Source organism: Carlito syrichta, unplaced genomic scaffold, assembly GCF_000164805.1.
Source record: "Carlito syrichta isolate Samal-C Ts95f unplaced genomic scaffold, Tarsius_syrichta-2.0.1 Scaffold302276, whole genome shotgun sequence".
NCBI lineage: Eukaryota > Metazoa > Chordata > Mammalia > Primates > Tarsiidae > Carlito > Carlito syrichta.
This window is the reverse complement of record NW_007246372.1, coordinates 878,714-892,094: the sequence shown is the minus strand read 5'-3', so window position 1 is coordinate 892,094 and position 13,381 is coordinate 878,714. Positions and strand designations below refer to the sequence as shown.

Below are 13,381 nucleotides of genomic sequence, written 5' to 3'. Positions count from 1 at the left end.
AGCCTAGGCCACTTGCCGAGGGAGGGGTCTTGCAGCGCGCTCATGTCCCCACTACCGCTAACGCGAGCCAGCATTATGTGTTATCACACGCATTTTACAGACCACTGAGTTCAAACGACAGGAAGATTTTCAGCAGGCCCCCAAGTAGATCTCTGAGAAGGCTCTTGTGCCATCAAGTTAATTAAAATGATGACCAGCATAATAATAGTAATGGTAATAACAATAGTTCATGTCTGTTCAGCCTTTCCTGTGTGCCATTGTAAATTTCACAGGAGGAGAGGGGAACCCTTATCATTTCCACTAAAGATAAAACTGAGGCCCCTGGCTGTCACTTGCCTCAGATTTCAGAGGGCATGGGGGGCAGAGCTGGAATTTGAACAAGGTCTGTCTGACTCAGGGCCCCTGGACCCCTCTGGTTCCCAGCCTGGATTCTGATCCTGTTCTTGCTTTCTGCCAGCCCCGACAACCTCTGTAAGATGGGGCTCCCTCATGGGGCTAAGGTGTAAAGGTGCTTTGTGACCCAGGGCCAAGTTTGCAGACACTGGAAAGTGGCAGTACCACCAGGCAGCTCAATGTAGGTCTCTTAAGGGCTGAATGCTATTGCTACCTCTTAGAGCTGTGAGACCCTAAGCAAGTCTCTGGCCTTTCAGAGCATCCACCTCCCCATGGTGTGGCTGAGTATTAGGTGAGATCACAGCAGGAGTCACCTAACTCTCACTTTATCCCTTCCTGGCTATAGGCCTACTACCTCCCAGCATCTCAGTCTACCCCTCGACAGAATGGGTGCATAGTGAGATCCCCTGTGGCACTGACTCCTCTGTGGTCCGGGAGTTGGTGCTTGTGCTCACCTGCCCATCTTCTTGGAGGAGGAGGAAGAGGAGGAGGAGGAGGAAAAGGTCTTGGTTTGCACCATGGTGCTGCCACTGCCATCTGCAAAAAAAGAGAAGGGGAGCTGAGTGAGGGCCCAGACTGGACATTAGGAGATGGAGTGAGAGGCTGTGTGGAGGGATGTTGACATCTACAGGCAGAGAGAAAGGTGATGGCCCAGTTGAAGACATGGAGAGAGAGCTTGAGGAAGAGCCCAAGGAGGTGGGCGGGCAGGCAGGCACAGGGCAACGCCAGGCAGCCTTACTCTCCGAGCGCCTCACAAAACTTGACTCCACTGTGGTGGTGCGGGCTGTCCGTGTGCCGTCATCTGGAGGGGCAGGGGATGAGAAGAAGGATGTTAAGAGGCATGGGGGGTCTGGGAGAGGATATGTTCCCACCCTGAGCCTTAAGCCCTGAGCCCCGGACCCCTTACTGGAGTGGACGAGCCGCTCAGTCTTGGTAACAGTGCTGACAGCTGAGCCATCGGCCGCCCGCTGGCTGTGCCTCGTGGTGGTCTCAGTGGCCATATTGCTGCGGCCCTCCCCTGGCCGAGCCCGTGCCTCCTGCAGCCGCCGTTCTCGCTCCTTATCCCGCTGGTCTGGGTAGGGGATGCCCCATGCGTGCACAGAAGGGCCATCCAATGCCCACACAGCACATATGCACAGGCACATGGGGCACACAAGATGGGGTGGAGGGTGGCTTGTTAGAAAGGCTAATAACACCCGACAGAGGCCTCTCTAGAAGCAGTTGGGTGTGGGGGTATTGCCAGACTTGGCAGGGAGTGGGGTGTGGGAGGGGGCTGACAGACTGAAGCAGAAATTAGGGAATATGGAATAGCTGGACTCAAAAAGGTGTTTGGATCCAAGAAGGGAGATTCTATGGAATGAGTAGCTGAGTCAAGAGGGAGTATCTAGATTTGGGGAGAGAGTAGCTGAGTCCAGGGAAGGAGAAGCTGGGTAAGGGCAGTAGCTGACTTGGCCATTAAATGTGTCTTTGGGGGAAGAGCAATGGATCCAGACTCAGGTAGTAATTGGAGGGATGTGAGAAGCAATTTGATCCAGGAAAAGTCATTGGGAGAGAAGCTAGTGAAGGGGTTAACTAGGCCTAAAGAAGAAGATGGTGGATGGGGACAGAGGCCGGGGTGACCATCAGTGGGCCCTGGAGGAAGCAGCTAGATTCGGAGGAGTAACAGAATGCTTGAGAGGAGAAGCAAATGAATTTAGAATCTAAGGGAAAGAATAGCTGTATCCAGGGAGGAAGAATCTGGGGAGGAAGTAGCTGTGTCCAGGAAAGGGGAAGCTGGGTGGGGGTAGAGACAAAGGTGGCTATCAGCTATAGACCTCAAGGGGAAAGGAGGGGAGAGGAGCAGCTGGGAAAGAAGTATCTGGATTTATGGAAGCAGTCATTGCAGTCATTGATAGTACTTGAAGAAACAATTGGATCCAAGGGGAGAGTAGCTGAGGGAGGGAGTAACTGGGTCTAGAAAGGAGAAGAGAAGCTGTTTGAGGACAGCAACTGTGGCCAGAGGGAGAGAACTGGCTAGGGAAAGGAGAAGCTGGATCCAGGGGGAGGGAGGCAAGGGAACAGCTGGGTCTAGAGAAGCTGGGTAGGACATTTACTGAGCTGGAGTGTCCACAAATGGACCCTAGAGTATGAGGGGAGTAGCTGGGGAATGAGGCAGCTGGATCTAGAGTAGGGCAGGGCAACTGACTTCTACCTCTCTTCCTTTGTCGGAGCTCACGAAGTGCAGCCCGGATAAGCTTCCGCTCTTCAAAGTCTGTGGTTTGATCCAGCTGCATATAGAGCCCTTGTCATTGCCCACCAGTGCCTCCTGGTCCCTGCCCCCTGCCAATTTCCAGCCCACCAGATTTGCCCATACCATCTTGTCTAAGACTCCTTCATCCTCAATAGCCATCAGCTCCTCGGATCTCAGTGGGCTCCGCCCCTCTGGTGCTTTGTCCACCCGGGTCTGCTCAGCACCATTGGCTGCTTCCACTGCCACAGAGGGAGGCTCTGCTGGCTCTGGTTCCATCTGTGGGGTGGGGAGAGGACATGGACTTTAAGCAGGTGTGTGGGCAAAACTCATCATATCCCTGATGGACAGGCAACCAGATCCTGGGGCTGCTGGCACAGCCTTGAAAACAGACACTAGCCTGTCAGCCTGCCTGTCCAAGGATGGCCATGCTGGTGTCAGAATCAGGAAAGAGACACTGACAGTCTTGTTGTAGGGCTTCTTCTGTACCCAGAATCATATTAACATAATTGATAGTAGCAATAATAGTGGTTCCCATTCAATAATAAGTATTGTATAAACACTAGGGATTTTACTGTCCCTATTTAACAGAAGGAAAAACTGAGGCTTGGGGCAGCTAAAAGACTTGCCCACAGTCCCTCTTAAGTGTGAAGCAGCCTGGGGTCTGAGTTCTTTCTGCTACTTCACCCCCAGCCCCCTCCCAGGCAGGCTCTGCTTTGTCCTGCCAGTTCCCAAGGCCTGGGTCCTTCTGGGTCAGTGCCCAGACAGCACATGCCACCCACCCCACCTTGCCAAGGGGGCTGGACCAGGGCCCGTAGGCTTCTGACCAGGTGCCTGACTGGGGCTGCCCTGAGCCAAGACCTCTCCGAAGCTCTCCTCTGTACCACCTCTCCCTGTCCCGTTCCTGCTAGAAACTGTCTTCTAAGGGGCCTCCAGCCCCAACCTCGCCCCCCACCCTCCCAGGGCATCTCTCTAGCCCCTTGAAGACAAGGCTGCAGACCAACTATTACAGCCCCTCCCATCCTGGCAGGGCCTCTCTGTCTACTATAAGGGTAAGGAGAGCCGAGGTGGCAGCTGTTTCAGGAAGGCTTGGCCTTCTGGGTTGCGGGTGGCTGGGGGTGGGGCTGGGGACTGAGCCATGATAGGGGCTGCCAGGGCAGCTGCCATGCGTACCTCAGGGCTGAAGTCTGACACCCTCTCACCCCAGTCTTGGAGTACTAGTGCCCTGGTCCCCTGTACAGATAGGTAAACTGAGGCTTGGAGAAGGTGGTAACCCACCTAAGGTCACAGCAGAAGCAGAGCCTGGCTCAAAGCCACCCCCTCCCACCAGCCCAGAGGGACTTACGAAACTACTGCTGCGGGCGGTGCCAGCGGAGGAGCGGCGGCGGGTGCTGAAGGCAGGAGGGTGGGCCACGGGGGTCCCGGCATCCTCAGCTGCCTGGAAGAGGGCTTCGGGATCGGCAGCAGCCAGGAGCAGCTCGCTGGGCTCCAGCTCAGGCTCGAGGTCAGGCACAAGCGGGACCCCCAGCCGTAGGCTCAACACCTCCACCTGCCTGCTCAGTGCGTCCAGCCTCCGGCTCAGTGCCGCTGTCTCCGCCCGCAGCTCTTCGGCTGCCCGGGCCACCGGCTCCACAGTGGCCACAGCTGCCTCGGCTGCTTGGGTCACTGCTGCCCGTCCTGCCTCAGCCACTGCCTGCAGCTCCTCCAACGCCTGGCCCAACCGCTCCTCAAGGGCTGCAGCCAACTCAGGCCCAGGCCCTGGTACCCCCGGCATGGTGCTGGTGGGGACTCTATGGGGAGTAGTGGTGGAACAGTGGCAGGGACTGCTGCCTCAGGCTGGCAGGGTCTGAGTCTTGCAGCTGGTCTGAGGGCGAAGGCAAGGGCAGTGGGCCTGCCCCGCCCCTGCTGGCCTCCCAGCCTGCCACCAGCCAGCTGGGGCTGTGGCCCAAATAGAAACCTATTCTGGGCTTCTCCATGGAAGGGACAGAGGGGGAGGGGCAGCCTGCCCAAGCAGGCAGACAGCCAAACCTGGCTCTAGCCTTGCAGAGATCACAGACCCGCAGCGCAGCAAGACTGCATGGGTTCTGAAGGACTGTCAAGATCAGGGCCCCATATCTCACAGGTAGGGAAACTGAGGCCGAGAATGGGCCTGTCTGAACCACCATATACATTAGCTGTGAGGATTCACTTTTCCAGACCCCAGAGCCTGTGCTACTTTGCCTTCAGGATATGCTGTTCTAGAGAGCCTTGAACAGATGGGGGAAACGTAGGCACCGCAAGGCAGAACTTTGAACAATCTGCTATAACAAGTGTCTTGATCTGAGATAAATGTCCTCTGGCCTGCCTATGGTACTCAGATCCAACCATAGACTTTGAGCAAGCACATTATAGGTATACCATCAACTCCCCCTTGGTTCTAGATGGGTAAACTGAGGCAAGTTGGTAGCATCAGACCCAGGTCTCACTGTAGTGCTTCGCATCCACTTCCCCTCACCCAGTCCTTTGGCAGCTGGTCTCCCCATCCCACTCAATTCTTTGGCAGAAGGCACCTGGGTCTTGCCTTTTTAGAGGAAAGGTGCTTTCTTGTCCTCACTTTCTCCCTGTCACCCCTCGGAAGGCCCAAACCTGGCTCTAGCCATCTCACCTCAGCCAAAGTCCACTCAGTCCCTGGTTCAGCATAGAGGAGATTACCTGGGCAGCCAGCCGGCCCGCTGGGGATCCCTTCCCCGGCTGAGCTCCCAGCTAGTGGATCCTGGCCTTGGGAATGAATAATGGAAGGGTGCTGCGTATTCAGTTCCCGTGGCACCTGCTGCTGCCTCACCTGATTGGTGTCCCCCTGCCTGTCTGTCCCCCATCAATGCTTCTGTCCGGCCCCCACAGGGAGGTTGACGCAGATGCTAATCGCTAATCTCCAATCTCCTAATGGGCCAGGTTGATCTTGGATGAGCAGATGAGCTGCTCTATACCTCAGGCTGATGTCCAGTGTGGGGTAGATGCAGGGGCACTGGGGTAGCCACAGTAGACCCCTACCATCCCCTCTGAGCCTCAGTTTTCCCATCTGTTCATTAGGAATGAACCAACCAATTCTGGAGTAAGGATCAGAAATCAGCATGTGGGAAGCTTAAGGCCCGTACAGTGTGAGCTTCTGACACACCTAGTGGCTAATACACTAGGGTCTGGCCTTAGCTCTGCCATTGACTGTGAGCAGCCAGCTTCCCTTTTTGGGCCTCAGTTTCTCTGTGTGTGCAGTGGGGGAGGAGCAGAGCACACAGATCTTCCTAGCCCTACACCCTTAAGCACTCTATGTGAGGTTGATGGATAGTGAGGTTGGTGGAGTGAGGAGGAGCTCACCTTAATGCTGCAACCTCCTCGGCTACCTGGGGAGGCATGGCTGAAGCTGGTGATGTGCGTGACACTGCCCAGCCGGGCCAGGGTCCCAGGGCTGCTAACATGGGTGATGGTGCTCTTGCCCCCACTGCTGGTGCTGAGGAGGGTGGGGGGCGCCCGCAGCCCCAATGTCAGTTCTGGGTGGGATAAAGAACAGCTATAAAGATCATGGCACAAGGGCAATGCCAGCCAAGGTTGATGGTGCCCCTCATTCCCAGCGCACCCTTTGGAGATACCCTGAGCCCTGGCTGCAGCATCTGTTCTGTGTGCAGAACTGCAGCCACAGACACTCATCCCCAGCAGTGGGGAGGTAGTGGGGAGGCCTACCTGCCCTCTGGTTGCCTGTGGGCAGCAGCACCCGGCCCGTGGAGGCCTGGCCACGGCCATCCTTGATTTCAATGGTGAATGTGGTCTTCATACTGCCCCCTGGCTCGGCAGTGCCCACAGCCACGGGCAGCAGGGCACTGGGCTCCTCTGAGCAGGCCACAGGCCCCCCTGCTCCGTTTTCAAGGGGCCTGGCAGCCAAGCCCCGCCTCCTGGGGCCCTCCTCCTGGGGGCAGCTTCGAAGCTGAGCCAGGGGCTGGACTATTCCTCGTTGCTCCTTGCTGAACCGGGAGGAGGTGTCAGTGGGGCCCTGAGAGGTGGAGCCCTTGGAGGAGGAGGCAGGGGTGGTGCCAGCGAGGGAGGGGCCCAGGAGCCTTGCGGGGGTCGAGGGACCTAGGGCAGCTCGGGGTGGGCCTTCCTGGAGCCTGGCAGCCATAGGAGAATCAGATGTGAACTTGCGGACACGGTCCCTCACAGAGCCAGCTCGCTGGAATGGGGAAGGTCCGCTGGCAGTGGGGGCGGATTCTAGAAGAAGGGACAGGAGGGCTGTCAGTGGCTGGGTGGGATAGGGACTTCCAAGAGCCTGCAGTGGGGAGAATAGGCAGTACCTTGGTTCTGGGCTGGTTGGCGGGGGCTGAGCACCAGGGAGCGTTGGCAGGGCTGGGGTCCAGCCAGGTCTGGCATGTTGGGGAGGGGTGGTGGCCATGTAGGGGAAGAGAAAGGAGAATGCATGGTGGGGGGCCCACCTCTCATAACCCTCTCCACACCTCCCTAGCCTCCTAATCACTTCCTATACCCAAACCTTCCCAGCCTCCCCATCTCCCACGGCTCCGGCCTCCCCATTTTGCTGTATCTCTCTTATGGGCACCCCCAACCATGTGCTGACCCCAGGATGACTTGGACACTCCTGGGGGCTGGGTCTAGGCTTGGGCTGTAGGAAGGGTGCCCAGATCCTCCCTGTTGATGGGGATGGGGACAACCCCCCTGGCCAGGGCTGCCCAAGGCTCCAGCTGGGAGATGGGCTCACTCCCTTATTGGGGAGAAGAATGTGCCTAAGGCCTGTTGCCTTTCAAGGGCTGCAGGGAGGCCTCTGGCCATGGGGGGGGGAGCTGGTGAGGGGCGGGGATACCTCAGGGATGTGTTGAGGGGAGTGTCGGGGACTGCTTGGGCCTGAGAAGGCTGGAGCTGTCCAGGCATAACAGCCCATTCTCCAGACAGGGAAAGAGAGGCTGGAGGAGGGGAAGGCAGATGCTGGTAACTATCCCTGCTGGGACCCTCACCTGCTCTCTTGGCGTCACAGGGACCTCTAGTAGGGCCTTGGGCAGCAGAGGGCTCTGTGGGGTCAGGAAGGTGCTGCAGGGAGACACGGCATAGGCAGAGCCTGACTCCCAGTCCCAACTCGCCTTCCCCCTTATCCCCGCCCCTTATCCAGACTCACCTGTCCCTCGGTGCTGCAAGGGGCTGGAGACTCCTGGGGCTCAGGGCTGGTGGCCTTGGGTGGGCTGCGGGGTAGCTCAGGGCTGCCTGGAGCCTTGGCTGCAGGGCACTGGGCCTTGGCAGGCTCCAGTGGAGGCTCAGGAGAGGCAGTGGTGGGTGAACTGCTGAGTGAGGCAGGTGAGCTGGGTGTGTCTCCAGGTGGGGCCCGTAGCAGGAGTGTCACTGTGGTCACATCCTGGCTGGTGCCCTCTGGGGTCAGGGTTGGCTTTAGGACCTCTGCCTGCTGCTCCTGTTCCTCTCGCTCTGGCACCTGAAAGTGACCCAGAAGATGCAACCAAGACTCCTCAGGTCTCGAGTGCTAACCCCACCCACTGAAGGTCAGACTGGCAGGTGGCCCAGGCAGGGCATGCAAAGCAGAGGGGCTGGGCATGGCTTCCTGTAGGCACACCTGCATAAGCATTTGCACTGGCATGCTAAGGGCAGTCTCTGATCCCCACTTCTCTGTCTCTCTTGGCACTGCCTAGCCTAGTCAAAGATGGTTCAGGGGATGGTGGGAGACCTTAACAGATCCTTGGAGCGGGGGTTCCTTACTCCTGGCCTCAGCCAGGTTAATCAGTGGGTATGGGGTGGGATCTAGCGGCCTCTGCTGGCCACGCAGAGAACCTGCATGGCCTGACTTCTTACCCACACTCCCAGCTGGGGCGTTAAATGTAGGCCCCGGTAAGCCAAGGTATGCCAAGGTAAGGACATGGGCTGTCTGGAGGGTGAGGGGAAGCCTGGGGATGAGTTTAAGCAGGGGAAGTACCAGGGCCGGATTTGCATTACTGGGAGATCCCTCTGGTTGCTGATTGGAGGTTGGATGACAGGGTAGGGGTGGAAGGTAGGAGTGGAGGTGGGGGAAGTGCCTATGTATCAGCAAGAATGGTAATGGGAAAGGGACAGAAACTTGACAGCAGCGTAGGTAGATAGGCTGGTTTGTTATTGTTTTTGTTTTTTAGAGACAGGATCTTGCTCTGTTGCCCAGGCTGGTGTGTAGTGGCATGATCATAGCTCACTGCAACCTCCAACTTCTGGGCTCATGCAATTCTCCCACCTCAGCTTCTTACATAGCTGGGACTACAGGCATGCACCACCACGCCTGGCTAATTTTTCAAGTTTTTTTTCTTATGTAGCAATGAGATCTCGCTATGTTGCTCAGGCTGTCTCAAGTTCCTGGCCTCAAGCAATCCTGAACCTCCCAAACTGCTGGAATTACAGGCATGAGCTACCCCTATCCTCAGCAGATAGGTTGCTTTTGCAGGGGTGGCCTGGGCAGAGACAAAGTCTGGAGCAGAGGACATGTGGCCAGAGGTTGCCCAGAAGAGTGGGCAGAGGCCTGAGATAGAGCCCCAGTGTTCCCCAAGCACAGGCTGGAGGAGCCCCTAACAGTCAAAGACCAGTCTAACAAAGACACACAGGAGCTTTGTGCTGCTAGCATCGTGGGCGTAGGATGCTGGGCCACCCTCCCACCTTCCCCACACTCCTTACCTCACACTGTTCCAGCCTGTGTGCTCCCCGCCCCTTGCTGTCCTCTTGTGAGACACTGTTGGGACGTCTGCTGCACAACCTCCCAGCCAAGGTGGCAGCTAGAAAGGAAGGACAAATGTCAGGTGAGTGGCCTGGAGGTGCTGTGGGCAGCCTACAACAGGACAGGGGTGGGGCCAGGACAGGCCACTTACCTTCAATTTCCTGAGCCCGTACACGGCGGATGGCGGCGCGGATCAGCTTGCGTTCCTCATACTCACCAGCACTTCGCAACTGCAGGTGAGAGGCAGGCCATAGATGTTGGGCTGTGGAGTCCAGGTCTTCACCTGCCCTGCCCCCATCCCCTGCCCTGGCCTGGGCCTCACCAGCACAGTCAACTCCTCTACATCACTCATGGACTCCAGCCGCCCTGCCAGCCGTGCCAGGGCAGCCCGCTGCTCGGCTTCCTGCTGCTGAGAGCTGCAGAGACAGCATGACTGTAACCACCATTGCCGTGGCCAGGTCGTGGAGGATGTGGGCTAAGGGTAGGGACCAGAACAGAGTAGCTGGAGCCTTGGCAGAAGGGCATGTAGCTGTGCACACCCTCTGACTGCACACTGGTACATGTATGCCCATGAACATGGGCACTAATACCACATGCTTCGTACGTGCTGATCACACCAGCATGCCCAGGATGCCACAGTCAGCACACAATCCATGTCCACAAACATCGCTGTGTATTCCAAAAGTATCTGCACACACAGTCAGGAGACACATTTGTGCTCACACCTGCCTGCACACATGAGCTGAGTCTCTTACCCTCTCACCCACATGTCCAACCCCCACCACTCACTGCAGCCAGTTCTCCTTGTTGTCCTGTCGCTCGGCACGGAAGCGCTTAGATGCCAGGGCCTCCTCCTCGCGCTCCAGCTCCTGTCGCTGCAGCTCCCGGATGGCCGAGCGGATGCGCCGCCGCTCTGCCAGATCCACTGTGACCTCCAGCTGCAGTGCAGGCGGGGGCGAGGAGCAGGTCATTTTAGCTGCCGGGGTGGAGGGCTGGCACCAGCTGCCCACGGCTCTGCCTGGGGCACAATGCGCGGCCTGTGTCTGCTCCCTCTTCTCTAAGCCCTTCACATGCCTGCCTGTCCACCCAGGGTCTCAGGGGGAGACCTAGCCCATCGTGTCAGGGCTCCTGGGGAGCCCATGTGCACTGTGGCTCACAGAGCACTGACTATGAGTGAGCAGCCAGCAACCGCCCACCTGTAGCAGGTGGCAAGTCACGCTGTTCTTCCTGCAACACCACTCCTGCCCTGCGGTGTCCTTCATCAACTCCTCCCCACCCTGAGCGCCAGGGAGCCACTGCAGGAAGAAGAGGGAGGCTACCCTGTGGGTCACTAATTGTGTCCCTGGAGAAAGAAGGGTGATTTGTGCAGCCGGAGTCCACCTTATGACTAGGTAGACTCCCGTGATCTAGTCCCAAAGCACCACAGCCCTGCTGGGAGTTAGCTACCTTATCCAAAGATGGAGAAACTGAGGCAGGGGCAGGAACTCAGGAGTCCTAGCTTCCTGCCTGGCTAAGGGCTTTCCCGCCCCCTGCACTGTCCTGGCCCTGGCTAGACATTGAAGGAACCAGGGTCCAGAGTGGGAGTGTTAGTCCACCAGACAGATAAGGCAGCTGGCACTAGGAGCCACCCAGGGCCCTAAAGAGGGTGTCTCTGGGTGACAGGTGTTCCCACCAGCTTCTCAGCCCCTCTGTCCTGGGAAACAGTAGCCAGGTCTAGGAAATAGCACCTTCTCTGCGCCTCCCCTACAACTTCACCCCCATGGATCCTCCATAGTTCAAGAAAGAGATGTTTGGCCCAGGGCCCCCAAGGAAAATAATGGCAGAGATAAGCCTCCAGTGTGGGTCTGATAGCCAGATGGAAGCAAGTAAAGGCAGTGAGGTGGAGGCGAGAAGATCGCCTGAGTCCAGGAGTTTGAGACCAGCCAGGGAAAATTGGTGAGACCTCATCTCTACAATAAATAAAAAATTAGCTGGGCATGGTGGCATGCACCTGTAGTTCCAGCTATTTGGGAGGCTGAGCCAGAAGGATCACCTGAGCCCAGCAGGTTGAGGCTGCGGTGGCTGTGAGTGTGCCACTGCACTCCAGCCTGGACAACAGGGTGAGACTCCAGCTCAAAAAAAAAAGGCACAGTGATTTCTGGTGTTCCCACCCCCAAATCATTCAGGCATAGGTCAAGGAATCCTCTATCCCCTTCCTTTTTAGCCCCTCCCCTCCTCATAATTTCTTTCTGCTTAGTGGGGAAGCTAGGAGGCGGGGGTGGGAGCTGGGGAGGAGAGTTTTCAGCAGGGGGTGTGGGCTGGCTCAACTCAGTCATGAACCAACTTGTCCTAGTCTGAAGAGAATAGATCATCCAGGTGTGGTGGCTCACACCTGTAACCCCAACTACTCAGGAGGCTGAGGTAGGAGGATTGCTTGAGCCTATAGTTCAAGACAAGCCTGACCAACATAATGAGACCTTGCCTCAAAAAGAGAGAGACCAACCTGGGCAATTTGGCGAGACCTCATCTCTACAATAAATAAAAAATTAGCTGGGCATGGTGGCATGCACCTGTAGTTCCAGCTATTTGGAAGGCTGAGGCTGAAGGATCGCCTAAGCCCAGCAGGTTGAGGATGCAGTGGCTGTGAGCATGGGCAACAGAGTGAGACTCTGACTCAAAAAAGAAAGAGTGAGAGAAGAGGGAGAGAAGAGAGAGCCTTGGGGCCAGAGCCCCTGAAGCTCAGGTGCCAGCCCCAATCCAGTCCTGGCGGTGGTCAGGGGCACATCCCTTAAATTCTCTGTCGTGGTTTTCTCATTTGCTAGATGAGACAATGGCCCCCACCTCAGGCAGTGGGTGAGGATGGGGGTAGCGACCTCCTACACAGCTGCAGATGCAGTACGCATCATCTCCCTACTTGGCTCCAGTCAGGAGGAAGGAGAGAAGAGGGCAAATGGAAAGGAAAGGATGCCCAGAGACATCAGTAACATTTACTGAGAACCTGTGTGTCAGACCCAGTGCTGAGCCCCCACTTGTCCTAACTCCACAATAACCTTAGATACTTTATTATTCCCATTTGACAGTTGAGAAAATGGAGGCTCAGGGTGGAGAAGTTACTTGTTCCTGGCTAAGTGACCTGAGCCAGGATTTGAACCCACGTCTCTCCTGCCCCAGACTGAAGACAGTTCTGCAACTGGAGTTTGTCATGGTAGGGACCTCAAAGACCCTGACACTGTGTTGCGAACTCCTCTAGCCTGGAATAGAGATGCCCTGAGACCTAAGGGGACCTACTACTGCAAAGGGTGGGAAAATGAGGCTCACCTCTCCACTCCCCCAGTCCTGGCCTTGCCTCAAGCCCAGAGCTCCCTGTAGTACATTTGGAGGTTGGGGGCCTGAAGGGACAGCTGACCCAGCCCCTACTGTGCAGAAGGTAAAAAGGACCAGAAGTGCAATGACTAGCCTTTTGTCTCCTGAGTCCCAGAGATGGGGTCCTGTCCCTGAAAAAAGCCTGATGTGGGAACTTGGCCGCCTCTACAGTGCAAGCCCTGGGAGCTTCAGTGTCCCCATCTGGAACATGGGAACCTCCCTCTGATTCCCCTAAGCGGGTGGGGCAAGGCTGGGGACTGACAGCTTCATTCTACCGGTCGCCCTCTGGCACGACCTTTCCCTTTGCGGGCCTGGAGGCAAAGGTTGGGCCACAGTGTCCCTGCTGTGTGTCCTGCTCCCTCCCGCCCTCTCAGGCCCCCGCTGCTGTGTAAGGAGGGGGCTGTGGGAGGGAGGGAAGGAAACACAAAGCGCCATTGTCCACCGAGGGGGAAGGGGAAGGGGTTGGGGCGGTTTCCGAAACTGCCCTGTGAAATTCTCCCGGGAGGAAAGAGGGTGCTTCCTCCTCCCGGGGGGCAGGGCCTCTGGGTCTTGCTGCAGGAGACGTCTGGCAGGCCCTGACGTCCCTCTGAGCTTCAGTCTCCCCATCAGAACAAGGAAGGGGATTCTCCAGGCATCCTCTCGGTCTCAGCGCCCCTCGTTGCCCACGGGGAAGCCGGCAGGGAGCGAGGCCTCGCCAGGGGGCG

At 57.2% G+C, this 13,381-nt stretch overlaps 1 protein-coding gene across 1 annotated transcript in view; it reads right to left on the bottom strand.

Moving 5' to 3' along the window:
* Positions 1-13,381, bottom strand: part of SMTN (smoothelin) — a 23,119-nt gene that overhangs the window by 5,610 nt on the left and 4,128 nt on the right. The window contains exons 3-16 of the mRNA XM_021711415.1: positions 10,125-10,273; positions 9,658-9,751; positions 9,487-9,565; positions 9,296-9,393; positions 7,753-8,078; positions 7,612-7,712; positions 6,940-7,008; positions 6,335-6,856; positions 5,972-6,144; positions 2,747-2,899; positions 2,585-2,660; positions 1,301-1,465; positions 1,133-1,195; positions 849-930 (exon numbers count right to left, since the gene is read on the bottom strand). Coding sequence (XP_021567090.1) covers positions 849-930; positions 1,133-1,195; positions 1,301-1,465; positions 2,585-2,660; positions 2,747-2,899; positions 5,972-6,144; positions 6,335-6,856; positions 6,940-7,008; positions 7,612-7,712; positions 7,753-8,078; positions 9,296-9,393; positions 9,487-9,565; positions 9,658-9,751; positions 10,125-10,273 — 2,150 coding nt within the window. The remainder of the gene's footprint in view (positions 1-848; positions 931-1,132; positions 1,196-1,300; positions 1,466-2,584; positions 2,661-2,746; positions 2,900-5,971; positions 6,145-6,334; positions 6,857-6,939; positions 7,009-7,611; positions 7,713-7,752; positions 8,079-9,295; positions 9,394-9,486; positions 9,566-9,657; positions 9,752-10,124; positions 10,274-13,381) is intronic.